The sequence below is a fragment of the Octodon degus genome, unplaced genomic scaffold (assembly GCF_000260255.1).
Source record: "Octodon degus isolate 3935 unplaced genomic scaffold, OctDeg1.0 scaffold00418, whole genome shotgun sequence".
Classification (NCBI taxonomy): domain Eukaryota; kingdom Metazoa; phylum Chordata; class Mammalia; order Rodentia; family Octodontidae; genus Octodon; species Octodon degus.
Window position 1 is genome coordinate 29,133 of NW_004524994.1, and position 13,601 is coordinate 42,733.

Genomic DNA, 13,601 nt, shown 5'->3' on the forward strand with positions numbered 1-13,601 from the left:
GGCAGAATTTCCTACTCGGCAGGAGGGGTGGGGAGGTACGGCAGAGTGGTGTGGGGCGGCCCAAGGGGGTGGGAGAGGGTCCGGCCCACGCTGCGACTGGGCTGGGACTGGTCCCGCCGGCGCAGGGTAGCAGGAAACTCTCCGCACACTCACCAGACCTGGGCTAGGACTGGGTCTGGGGTCTCCCGGAACTCGGCAGAAAAAACGACATCTTCTAAATCTATGTCTTCAAAGGTTTGGTGAAATTCTAACTTTTCATTTGTGTCCAGTTGGTCCATTTGTGGCGGTGTGGTACTGAGGTACCCCATTAGAAGTGTATGAGTATTTACTTGATTTTCATGTCCATTAATATTTGTTTTATATAGCCATGTGTGCTGGCATTTAGTGCATATGTACTTTCCATTGCTGTTTCTTCCTTTGGATTCTTCTCTTCACAAGGATATTGTGAGCTTCTTTGTCTCTCTTAATCAGTATGGCTTGAAAGCCACATTGTCTGAAAATTGAAAAGCTATCCCCAAAGTTCCAGATCCCTGTTGCATTGAGCATCATTTTCTATCCTTTGAGTTTCAGACTATGAATTTGTTTTTGAGTTCTATGTGTTTCTCATATGCTGCGTGTTGTTGGATGCTGCTTCTTGACCTATTCTGCCAGTCTGTTTCTTTTATTTTGTGAATTGATACCATTAACACTAATGATAATAACAGATTTGCACTTAATTATACTTGTCATGTTATTTTCCTGTTGTTGGGTCCCATGTACTCCTGCTGTTGAATTGCTCACCTTCCCTGATGGATCCTTTCTCATGGAGTTCATGAGTACTTTTTAATCTCAGTCTAGAATATCCTTCAGAACATGTGGGAGTTCTGTGTATGTGGTCATGATTGTATTGAGGTTTTCTTTGTCAGAGACCTACTCTTTTTCTTCATCAGTTTTGAATGATGATGTTGAAGAGGTCATCACTCTGCGTTGGATGTTTTTTAGAACTTGAAATACTTCACTCCACGGTCTCCATGGCTTGAAAGTTTGTATGAGAACTCTGCTGTGATCTGATGGGCTTTCATGAGTGATTTGATTCTTTTCTAGAAAAGCTTTTAATACTGGATTCTTTTCTTTAGTCTTTCTTTACAAAGTGCAGTGGCCCATACTGCAATTGTTCAGCCCACACACAATTTTACTTTTTTACACCCGACTTGGTTTAAGTTCTCTGCACCACGGCACCTCTGTGCACACTAGACACCAGGGTCACTGCGCTGCCATCAGAAGCTCCCCTGCATCTGTCCCTCTGCACATCCTTGTTCCCAGGTTCCTGACCTGATCACAGATGATGCCTGCAGAGCCTGTGATAACCTTGTAGGCTGACAGGAAGTGGAGCGGCTATCACATCAGGGAGGAGACAGGAGAGCAGCAGCTTGAGAGGTTGGTGTGGAGGCAAGGAGACGGGTCCATTTGAGCTCTGGAGCAGGGAGGTGAGGGAGTTCCAGGCAGGAACACAAGGGCTTGGACCTGCCTTCATAAACAACAACAGCAACAAAAACCTCATCCCAGTTCTGCTCCACTGCTAACTACTAGACTGAGATTGAATTAGGCTTTAGGCAGTGAAGATAAGTATATTTTGCTTCTCTCCCTGCCATGGACATGGACATGGGAAAGAGGGGCTGAGAAACTCCTTGGTAGTAGTTTTCTTGTGCCTGCTGTTCCTGCAATGACTTTCCTTCCAAAGGTCAGTGTGTATCTGAGGCTGAGGTCTAGACACAATGCTGTTGGTCTGAGGCAGACTGTGGTGTCTTCTGATGTCTAAAGAGGTAAAAGTGCAGCCCCGGGGGATTGGAGACTCTCGTTGCTCACCTGAAGCCTCTAGTTGAGCACGATGGGTGAAGGATTATGCTGAATGACTGTCATTGACTGAACATTCGCATGGTGTGGAGCTGAGTATGTAGGAGCTCAGATCCCAAGATGCCTGCTGCTAGACCACAAGCATCTGTTCACAGGATGGTCACAGGAACTGAGTGGGTTCATGTGGTGACAACTGGATTGATCCCACATAGAGAGTTCCATGCTACATTTGCAGGTGGAGGCTGTGTCTGGAGGAGCTGGTGAGGGTGACCCAGCACAGGCAGAGTGGCTGCCAGCACAGGGAACAGAAACCAGTGACTGCTCATCTGCAGGATGGGACTGGGGACCTACAGCCATCAAAGGAAACTGAGACTCATGGAGCACACAGGAACCCTCGCTCTGGGCATTAGGTGGTACAAGGGTGTAAGGAAGACCTGGGTGCACAAGAGCTGTGTCCCTGGAATGGCAGGCATCTGGGTGTAGGAGCGGAGCTGCTCCTGTGGCTGGGAGGAGATGGGAACGAGGAGGATGGAGCAGTGCTGTGTGTGATTCCTAGCACACTACCACTAAGGCACGAGTCCCTGTACCTACACCACTGCACTTTCAGGAATTTCTCTCATTATTAGATTCTGCCACAGAGCACTTTCCTTATAGCTGATAGAGGTAGGAGAGTTGGAAAGAGGCAGAAAATGTGATCATGTAACAAGCAAAGAGAAGCCCCAGTGCTTGGGCTTTAACAACCCTGGATGTCTGGAGGCTCATCTTGGAGGGGCTGAAAGAGCAGCCAAGACCTCAACTCATCTCAGGTTCCGGGACTTAGCTGGATTCAGGGACCAGTGTGCCAGGCTCACTGAGTGCCCAGGCTGGCTGTGGTCATTCAAGGTTAGAAAACGAAACTAGAAGCTAATAATGAGAGAAATTCCTGCAATTGCAGTGGTTTAGATCCAGGGACTTGTGCCTTAGGGTACCCTGGGTATAGTGGCAGTTTGCTAGGAATCACAACCATGGACTTCCATGTGTTGTACAAGATCCCAGGCACTGAGATAATCTACGTGCTCTGAGCTCCAGGGCTACAAACACTTGCCATAAGGCAGTCAGCTTCCCCAGGGCTTTTTTTGTTTGTTTGTTTCAATTGCACTTTATTTCTTCAATACACCATATTTTAATGGATACACAGAACTTTTACTTGGTATCAATTATGATTTCATCCAGAAATAATTTGGCTGTATCATATCAGCAGGCCTGATTACTGATCTCTCCATTCCTTGGGGGTGACTCTACCAACAGGGGAAAGGTTCCATTCTGTTCCCATCTGTGTTGCTGTGTAGGTCCTCGCAGCAATACAGAACGTTCTCTACCAACTAATAGAGCATCACCATGTTTGTCATGGGAATCAGCTGTCCATTTCTGGTGGCTCTGCCTCGCTGCCATTTCTTCAATGCTTCGAACTGGAAAACGACCAAATGTGTTTTTGGCCAAGGGAAACCTCGTGGAGCTGAAGTTGAAACTCTAGTTACTGCAGCTGCCAGCTTGGTGTAAATTACTTCCAGATGCTCTTGCAAATAGCTCCCCAAGGCCTTTTGCCAAGTGCAGCAATCAGCTCAGAGGTTTGCAACAGTTACGCCAAAAACCATAGCAGTAGAAAAGCGCAGAGAGCTCACAATAGATAACTTAATGACTTGGGTCATCACTCTAACAATTTTCTATTGCACCTTTCCTGCATTAAAAAAAAACAAAAACAAAATAAAACAACAAAAGAAAAAAAAAAACCCGACATCTTTCTCCCAGTGTGTTCTCTCTTCTTGCTGCTGAGGACCTGGGAATCATGGGTGCTGAGGCTCTGTCCGCGGTCCTGACCACTTAACTGTTGGAGTCCGGCTGAGTTGTGTGTGAGCTCAGAGTATTTTTATTCCCAACAGCTGAGCGTTAGCACCCTGGAGGAGGGGGACCCTGCTGCAGATGCTGCACCCCAGCCCACTTCCTCCCTCTCAAGAACTGGAGGGGGCTGTGGAGGCCATCACAGGAACTGAAACCACAGTTTGATCAATGCAATCCAGGTGCAATCCGATGTTTTACACATTTGTTAAAAAAAAAAAAAAAGCAGATAAACTAACATTGATAAAAGTGAGGGATAGAATAAGGTCCCTCCACAGGCACCCATGTGCTCCTCCTCAGAATCTGTGACGTCAGCCCTGGTGTATAGATCTTTGCACATTTTATTAGACATCAGCTCCAGACATACTTGGTTTGATCCTGGTGGATCCCAAGTAACCACAAAGCACTTTCCTTATACTTGATAGAGGTAGGAGAGCTGGAAAGAGGCAGAAAATGTGATCATGGAACAAGCAAAGAGAAGGTCCAGTGGCTGGGCTTAGCAACCGCGGGGGGTCTGGAGTCTCAGAGTCTAGCCTCCCTGGAGGTCATCCTCAGGCAGAAGAAGTAGTTTGTAGAAAGTTATGAAGCAGCATCTGCTTTGGGATTGATTTTGCAGTAAACATTCATTTCAGGGTTTAGTAGTTCCTGTGAAGAAAACACAAAAGCCTTTGAGCTCTAGGTCCTTCTCAGAGCAGACCAGAGACTGTGGGGTGGCGACCGCCCCAGGCTGCTCTGTGTACACGCCAGCCTATGTTCAGGTGGCTTCTGGTCCCTGACTCCCCCTTCCATCTACTCATCAACGCTTGGTCAAAATTTTTTTTACAACCAATCACAGAGCCCAGCTAGATTCCAGACAGGTGCAGGTTCCAGGGCACCTCTGCTTCTGTAGGAGCAAAACATTCATCACTCACACTCACCTCATAGATGGGAACAGCTGCCTGGGTACTGGGGACGGTGTCCTGTTAGAGGGTAGAGAGCTGAGGTCAGGGGACCAGGAGGGAGGGTCATGGAGGCCGTGGAAGAAGTAGAAAAGGACTGGACTGAGCAGGAATGTTCTGGTCTCTGCCAGGCCCGAACTTTCATACCTGCATCCACTCTATCCCTTTCACCAGGTATAAGCACTGCAACCTCCTGAGCAGCAGGCTGCACCAAGTGACACCCAGTCCATGTCCTAGTTGGCCTTGTTGCCTGGGACCCCTCACTGATCCTCCCAGCACTCTCAAATCACCTGCCGCATTCCAGAGTGCCCTCTGACCAATGAAGGTAACCAGGGTCATCTCAGTAGAGGAAGAGGATGCAACTGACCCAGAAGAGGACACAGCTTCTGGCCATGACTTGGTTAACCCTTCCTGTCCAGGGGGAGGCTGCTGCTCAGTGCTCTCCTGGGGTTGGCAGAGCCCCTGCTCTGAGTCCCATGGCTGGGATCCCTGTGCAGTGGATGAGGAGACAGGCTTACCTGCAAGGTGAAGCTGTTGTGAGAACTGAGGCCTGGAAAGACAGACAGGAGTTATTAGGAAGGTGCTAAAAGATCCAGGGTCCTCCACAAGAGCTGAGGGGATCTTCAGCTCTCTGGGCATCAAGGTTGGAGCCAAGAAAAGCTCCTTATGATCCTTTGGAATAAGTGAGATTCTAAGAGGTGAAGACAATAAACCATTTCCAGGCTCAATTGAGGCTGGTGTCACTATGCTGCACTGTCTAACCAGAGGCCTCCTGGAAGCCCCAAGGAAAGGATCTGACTGCAGTGGAGGTGACTGCAGAAGTGGACACTGTGGGAAAAGCTTCATTATTTCCAGCCACTCCCGGGCTGACAGGACACTCACTAGGGTTGGAGACAGATTTCCGGTGCTCCTGGAGGTCATGCTGGACACTGGACCTAGGAAGGGTCAGACGAACACATGACAATGCAGGGAGAAGACACAGCTTTGTGCCTGCACACAGGACTATTTCCCTCCTACCATTAGATCCATGGTATGTGGGAAACCCAGGAGAGGGCAGACTGAGGTAAGGCTTTAGAGCCCTGTATTCTGACTTGGGCCAGAGGGAAGGCCTCACAGGCAGAGGCAGGCCCAGGAAACTGTCAGTCAGGAAAGACCTGGTGGTAAGGAAAGGAAAAGGAATTTCTAGGAAAGAGATTCAATGGGGGCAAAGGAATCAAACTTTACCTGAGTCAAAGGCCCTAGGCCCTGGCAAGGAAAGCAGGGCACCCTAGGTTATTAGGTCCCAGGGGAGCCACAGCCATCTCAGCTCTCCCCAGCATCAACACCCCATCTGTGCGCACAGCTGTGCTCAAGCCAGGAGGTGTTTAAATGTCACAGTGGCCTTGTCCTCTCTCTGTCTGCCTCGAAAGAGTCCTTGGGACCTTCCTGGACACCCTGACCCTCTCAGCCCTTGCTCTCCCATCTCATACACTGAGGCTAATGACTCCACACCGCCTGTCCAGGGTCCTTCACTCACCCTGTGTGATCTTGGTCAGGACCAGCCCCAGAGTCTCAACTGGGACCGCTCCCTGGGTGGGACAACTACAATGAACTGAAAGTGAGGCCTGTTTCTGAGCTCTAACCACCTCCCCAGCAGGCTGTGGGTTTTGTATGTGGAAAGCACTGTCAGAAGAAGAGTCACAGCCCTAGTGTTGCCCAATGTATAGATGGAGAAGCATTTGAGCAAGCAGCCCAGGTGAGGAAGGAACCAGTGAGAAGCAGCCAGCTGGATATAAAGGGAACACTTCATGGGAAGTCAGGGAGCTGAGTGCAAGAACCAGAGGACGGAGCTCCTCCCTGGGGGCCTGGCTCAGCCTGAGGATGTGGTGAGGTGGGGAGAAGCCTTGGTACCTTCTGGTCCTTGTGAAGAGCAGGAAACACCCCAGGACGACTGCCACAGCAACCCCAAACACTAGGCCAGCAATGGCCCCTGCAGGGAGACCCGGGTTCCTTTCTTCTGCTGGAAGGAAAGGCATGGGTAAGGACTGTGTTACCGGGGAAAGCCCAGGGCTGCATCAGGAGGGGCCCATGAGGGTTCCCAGAAATGTGCCAAGTTCCCTTTGTGGTTTATTGGGTCATCATGAGCAAATTCTCAAGACCATGGCTGTGGTCTCAGTTTCTGTTTTGAAACCCTGCAGGTCTGCCTCACCCTGACACCGCCACATGGCTTTTGTGCTTCATCCTCTTCATGTTCGTAATGCCTTTCCCTGTTTCTTTTTTTCCATCAAATGAGCACCTTTGAGGGCAGGTCCTATCCAGTAGGTGCAGGGCTAATAATTCATAGTGACAGTAACGGATTTCAGGGCCCTCTAGTGGTCAGGCAAGGATGAAAAAATTTTTAAATGTATTTGTTACAGGGTGTCACCCTGCAGCTTGGACTCGTCCTGATCCTCCTGGTTTCAGCCTCCTCAGCACACCCGAGGGTGGGGCATGCACTACCAAGGATCAAACTTCTGTTTCTGCACGCTTGCCTAAGCAGGTGCTTAGTCCACTGAGCTATCTCGCTGGCCCTCAGATGGAAATTCTGTATTGACATCTCATTTGAATTCTCCAACCTCAAGCCAGGAGGGCTGTCGCTCCATTGTGCAGATCTAGAATCTGAGCGTTAACTTCGTCTACAAGCTAAGTAAGATCACAGAAACTAAAGTGAATGAATGAAATGCGAGCCCCATCCCTAGAGTGCACAGGGAATAGGAACGTTCATCACACTGATCCGAGGTGGCAGCACAGGTTGAGCCTATTCTGTCCAGGACCCTGTGCTGAGGGCTTCAGTCTCCCCAGTGTAATGAACCTGCACACAGGAAAGTGAAATCCAGGTTTTACGTTCTAGTTGGACAGATGCAGAAACTGAAGCAAACCCCTGGTACAGACCAGAAGAATGATGATGACAAGGTTAACTCATTTCTGCATCTCTAATTGGGTGCTGTCCAGATTCTAAAGAATCCACTCCATATTCATTGCTTGGAGCATGTGATCACGTTGCGGCGAAGCAGCAGGAGGTGCTGAGGGTCACTCATAAGTCAAGGCCAGCCTGACGCTCAGTAGGAAGGCTCTACACTGAGTCCCTAGTACTTTAAACAAACACATGAGCAAAAGTATATGGGAGAAAATGGCATGGTTGTATGTAAGTGCTACTATAAGGCATTAGCGTATCCAAACATATTGGTGTCTATGGAGCTCCTAGAACTGCCTTCCTGCGGATATTGAGGGCTGATTGTGTATTTAATAAAGACCCAGAGCTCTTAACCATTTTACAAGATTGTTTGCTGCATTTGTATCTTAATATATTCCCTGGGACTTTGGGCCATTTTGCACATTATTGGAAGAGAAATCCTTCCCAGAAGATGTAGGAGGGGACGAGAAGTCACTCACAGTTCACCTCCAGCCTGAGGGGGTCACTCCTGCTGGAATTGCCTGCACCGAAGACCTCACACCGATATTCTCCAGCATCCTCCCTCCTGATGTAGTCAATGAGGAGGAGGATGCTGTTCTGGGACAGCTTCATGTGCTCTGTGAGCTGTAGGTGCTGGTCATTGAAGATCCACTGGATGGAGGTTTCTGTGTCACCTCCTGAAAGGCAGGTCAGGGCCACAGAATCCCCTTCTGCGACTGTGGTGCTGCTGGCCAGGATGGAAGGCCATGTCACTGACTCTGTGAACAAACAGGAGAGGAATGACTGTGAGTGGGCCTGCGGTCTGGGCTGTGATCCTTCCTCAGAGATCTCGGCATCCACAGTGAGATGTGTAAGGAAGTCCTTGCCTGGAACGGACCTTGAGGGTGGTGGCATGTCTTTGTTCAGGGGACAGTCACTAAGAGATTGCTGTCCCCTTCTCTGATCCCCAGTCACCCAAGGTGACCCCTGGTGATTCTTCATTGGGTGCCCATACGATCCACTTCTGCACATGGCTCTGGAACCCACTTTCAACCCATGTATAAAGCACCTAACAGATCAGTGAAAATTTACCATACAATTTCTCATATCCCTTTGTTTATAAGTTCTGGGATGGTCTGAATGAATATGTGCTGCTGTAACACAATGCGTGAAGCTGGATAATTGATAAAGAACAGATATTCATTGTACAGCAATTAACCACTGGGAAGAATGTATGCAATGTGTTAATTATTGAAACTGTCCTACCAATTTGGTTTGAAACTGTCTCATTGCTATTTGTTTCTCAATAAAATTATGGAAAAAAAAGAACAGATATTCATAGCTTACAGTTATGGGGCCAGGACAGTGAAGGCCACAGGTCCCTCTCAGGTCAGGGCTCTCTTGCTCCTGCACACCATGGCACAGGACATCACAGTGGAAGAGAGAGGAGGGAAGGGGCTGTACTCCTTTGCAGGGAACCTGCACCACATTCCAGGAAGGTGGAAACTTAGAAGTCTGTGTTCCCTTGTAGGGATCTGTTGGTTTTACTGTGAACAGCTTTCCCCGAGGAGACTCCACAGCAGGAATGAGAAAAATAGACAAAAAGACAAAAGCTGGGCTAGGTGGTCGCTAGTCTGCCTGATGGGCAAGACTAACTCAACTACACAACAAAACAAGCCTTTATTTATATTTTTGCAAAGTTAGTAGCATGGAACACAAGGTTGCCTAGTAACTAATAACTGACCTTAATCAGACAGGATGTTTATCTCAGGACTGAGGTAGTTTGTTTGCTTGAGGTGCTGAGGCCCGTCCCACCTACACTCATTTGATCAATTTCCTAGCTTTCTGTGGCTTCCAACATTCCCCCTTGCTGCTGGGAATGGGGCACTATAGGCAGGTGCACAAGCACACATGTAAAGTTCCTGCTGTCTTTTCCTTTGTCCCCAAGAATCATAACTAAGGTTTTATTCAGTTCTTACAGATCAGACAAAGTCCCCTAACATGACCATCACTGATGCATCTCACCATGTTAGGGGACACACCTGTGATCCTGGTATCACCATGGAGACACAAGTTGTGAGACACAGGCAGGGAGCCCTTCAGACAGTGCTTGTCAGGCCTGCTTCCCCTCAGGGAAGCTTGGGGAGCTCTGAAGGAATGTGAGCTCCCTGTGGGGAACAGAATGGAGTTGGGAGTCAAATGGGTGGCCCAGCCTGGGGCTCTGGGCCTTGCAGCTCTGTCCTGCCTCTGACCCCCTGCTGGGTCAGCACAATGGGGACAAGCTCAGACCTCGCTTGGGGCCTGTGCTACCCACTGGCACTTTGGAAGGGAAGAGCCCCAGAGCAGGACACAGGGGAGGCTCACCCACAGAGGGGGACACCACGTCATGACAGAGTCTTAGGGGGTGGGCTGCTGTGACTGATTTTGGTGGCCTTTTCTGGTGCCCAGGAGGGTGGGCCTGGCCCCAGGTGTTAGTGAGAGGAAGCACAACCATTGGCCATCAGTGAGGGAGGAAAGGATGCAGAGCCCATGGACATTTTTTGCCTGAACTGATGAGGAGGGAGACAAGGAACAGGAACAAAGCGAGAGACCCAGATATAGCTGTGGTACAGAGCAGTGCAGTTTCTGTGACTTCAGAGACACCAGAGACCAAGAGCCCACAGCTGCCTGTGAATCAAACAGAACACTTCTGCAAACCCTTCCCACAGCAGAGCAGTCCTGGGGTCACCATGTGAGGTGACTCCTGGGCTAGCTTTAAGAGCAGGTGACCAGGGGAAGACAGGAAGGTTCTCAGCCTCAAGAAGGTCAGGCTGCTACTGTGGCTGGAAACTTTCAGGATTCTATGTGCAAGCCCCATTCTCTGACGGGGTTGGGCCACTCCTTCTTCCTTCCTTCCTTCCTTCCTTCCTTCCTTCCTTCCTTCCTTCCTTCCTTTCTTCCTTCCTTTGTCCCTTCCTTCCTTCCTTCCTTCCTTCTTCCTTTCCTTCCTTCCTTATTTCCTTCCTTCCTTCTTTCACTGCTCATTCTTCCCCTCATTCTTCACAAACTATGGGATGGGCTATAATTGGGTGAATTGGCATAATGGTCTAGTGGGGCATGAGAGAGCAAAGCCATCTCTTTGATACTCCAGGAAACTGATTCAGGTAAAGGCCTCCAGTCTGCTGAAGTTTACTCCACTGTATACTGTATGTGCATGAAGTGGAATTCATCACCACCCACACCCAGAGGTCATGGGGAATAACTTACTGTGCACCAGGAGCAGTCCAGAAGCTACTTCAACCAGATAATTGCTCTTTATGACTTGTAGGGTGTAGAATCCCGAGTCCTGCTCTTTGATGTTCTGGAACAGCAGGGATCCATTGTGGTATATTGTCTCTCGGTGGCTGTATGCACGCCCCGGTAAAGTGTTGTTAGCTTCTACGGCATATGCTGCAATCTCGTTGCTGAGATCAAGCCCCTCGCCTTTAAACCATTTGTAGGCTATACTGTTCTCTGGCACATTGCAGGCAAGTAGAAGAACATCTCCCCCTTCAGCAGCATGGAAAGGCACAGCTTGAATGGTAACCTGAGCAGGGGTGGGTGGGGTCCAGGAGGTTAAAAGTGAGGCTGGGAGGGAGAGAGGGAGAGAGAGAGACAGAGAGACAGAGAGAGAGACAGAGACAGAGAGAGAGACAGAGACAGACAGAGAGAGAGAAACAGAGAGAGAGACAGATTAATACTGGAAAACATTTATATTGGATGGCAGTACAGGACTATGACTTCTGAGAAGATGCTTTCATTGCTTAGTGTTAATGGTGTGTGTGTGTGACTGTGCTGAGGTCAACAGCAGCACCCTTCTGTGCCCCTGAACCTGTCATTCCCTGTTTGGAGCCCTCTTCCCTAGCTGTCCGCGCGGTCTCTGCTCACTGCCCTCTGGTCCTGCTCTCATTCAGGGCAGCCCGGGCAGCCACCTTCTCTGACCCCTCACAGCAGACCTGGGTCTTCAATTCCTCTCCTTTTCCTGCCTTCTTCCCTCTGTAGCCCTTGCCGATGCCTGACTTCCGCTCTAGCTGGCCTTGCTGGTGTGTTTGCCTTCCACTAGGCTGAGAGCTCCGTGAGCCCAGGCTCTGACACAGCCTCAGACACCTGTGGATGAACGAGCGAGGGCTCCCGGGGCCTGCCGTGCAGGGCTTTGTACACATTCCTGATGCAGATGGTAAGAATGGCACCTACTACTCAAGGTGTGTTTTTCTTTGAAGAGTCACCCTGAGCTTGTGAACATCGATCTCCAAATATAATGACCGTGTGGGTGTGTTTAGACATGTCTGTAATCCTAGCACTTGGGAGGCTGAGGCAGGAGAGTGGCTGTGAGTGAGGCCATCGTTGGCTACATAGTAAATTCAAGGCATGGCTTATCTGCATAGTAAAACTGTCTTTTAATATATATAAATTCAGGGTGGATTAACTTGGAGCAACATAGAACTCTTCATCCTCCTTTTGTCATTCCCAGTCACTGAGTTTCGTGTCATTCAGGCTTCTATTCCTCTCTGTGTCCACTCCCCTCATGCTCCACACAGAAACCTCCGTCCACTCAGTCTTGTCCTCCCACTGAGCACCATCAGTCGCTATGTGTTCATCCTCCCCTGTCTCCCCCAGGGACTGCCCCCTCTCACCTGCAAGCAGGAGGCCCTGCCAGGGAACAAGGCCTCTGTGGGAAGTGGCTGAGCGGGGCTCCATGGTCTCTGCTGCCTGCTCTGTCCTCCCTCTGTGGAGAACTGCTGCTCCAGAAAGGCTGCCCTGCAGGGCTGCTCAGCAGCTCAGCGCTGCTGTCCTTTCTCCTCTGAGCTGAGCCTCCTCCCAGCCCTGGGCACGCCTCCATCACCTGACCTGGGTGGAGTCTAGGAAGCCTCCCCTCTCCTACCCTGGGCCCTGCCTTCCCTGGGTATTCTCCTGCTCTGCATTGTTTTGCTACCTCAGACCACACTTTGAGGACAAGTTGGGGCCTCTGTCACCTAAGAGAAGGACAGGCTCACCCCCTCACTGTCCTGGCCTCCTGACTATCCACACCCTATGGACATCCCGAAGTTCCCAAATCCAGGGATCCAGGGGTGTTTGCCATAGAAAGCCAGCTGGACACCCAGTGCTTCCCCAGGTTCTTTTTTTTTTTTTTTTTTTCGTTGAAAACCAATAATTTATCAAAAACGCTGCAAGTGTATGTGGGGGAGGGTGTTGCGACAGGGCAGCCGTGGGCAGGCGCACAGGGAGGGGACTGTGCCGGGAGGATGGGGGTGGCACCCTGCTGTGGGGGAAGGCTAGACATTCTTGCCGCGCAGGCGCAACTCGTGGCGCCGCAGGTGGTTGTACAGCGACTGCACATAGGTGAAGACGCACTTGGGGTCGGGCTTCTTGCCCATGATCATCATGTCCTCCACCTCCACCAGGGGCATGCAGTCCACCAACATCTCAGCAGATGAGAAGGCCACTTCAAAGTTCTGGCGCCGGTTCTGTGGGCTAAGCTGCCCATAGTCAAAGGCTTCGGGGAAGAAGTTGTGTACCAGGGCACAGAAAGCCATCCCATCACTCCAGCTGGAGGAGAAGTTCTGGATGTCCACATACTCGTAGCCACGTGTCTTGGCTCGGCACCAGTCCAGCAACATCTGCTTGATGCTGTTGGCATTGGGAACCCCAAAGCTGGTGGAGCGCTGCACAGCGGTGCGAGGTCCACCAGGGCTGCTAGAGGCACCCTCTTTCTCCAGCTTCTTAATCATGGCCTTGCATGCCTGGGATGCTGAGGTCTTGGGCAGACTCTGTGCCTTCATCAGTTCTTTCTTTTTCTCGGCCTGGCATTTTTCAAGAGCTGCCAGGCTCCCAGCCCGTGGGCTGGCCTGGTCCTCTCGGTCAAATATGCTGCCCATTTTCTTAGATGAAGAAGAGGAAGAGGAGGTCTTGATTTGTACTGTAGTGCTGTCACTGCCATTCTCCGAGCGCCTCACAAAACTTGACTCCACGGTAGTGGTGCGGGCTGTCCGTGTACCATCATTGGACTGGACGAGCCGCTCAGTCTT

The 13,601-nt window shown here is 50.2% G+C and overlaps 1 protein-coding gene and 1 pseudogene across 1 annotated transcript; both read right to left on the minus strand.

Annotated features, from left to right (window-relative positions):
* Positions 1-3,974: 3,974 nt before the first annotated feature.
* On the minus strand, positions 3,975-12,320 carry LOC101580350 (carcinoembryonic antigen-related cell adhesion molecule 4). Its single transcript, XM_023708628.1, has 8 exons — positions 12,210-12,320; positions 10,804-11,163; positions 8,058-8,336; positions 6,537-6,645; positions 5,529-5,581; positions 5,165-5,196; positions 4,626-4,667; positions 3,975-4,353 (listed from the first exon to the last, which is right to left on the minus strand). Exons 1-8 carry the CDS (start codon positions 12,271-12,273, stop codon positions 4,288-4,290), a joined length of 1,005 nt encoding a protein of 334 aa, XP_023564396.1. The 5' UTR covers positions 12,274-12,320; the 3' UTR covers positions 3,975-4,287.
* A 518-nt stretch (positions 12,321-12,838) lies between these two features.
* Positions 12,839-13,601, minus strand: part of LOC101580750 — a 7,735-nt pseudogene continuing 6,972 nt past the window's right edge.

What these genes read in the sequence shown, in the direction of transcription:
- LOC101580350 (XM_023708628.1), bottom strand. Translation starts at nt 12,273, where the DNA reads ATGGAGCCCCGCTCAGCCACTTCCCACAGAGGCCTTGTTCCCTGGCAG. An exon ending in TGGACTGCTCCTGGTGCACA is followed by an intron (nt 8,337 to 10,803) that starts GTAAGTTATTCC and finishes GTTTGTTCACAG; the next exon opens with AGTCAGTGACATGGCCTTCC. An exon ending in CAGCTGTTCCCATCTATGAG is followed by an intron (nt 4,354 to 4,625) that starts GTGAGTGTGAGT and finishes TTTTCTTCACAG; the next exon opens with GAACTACTAAACCCTGAAAT.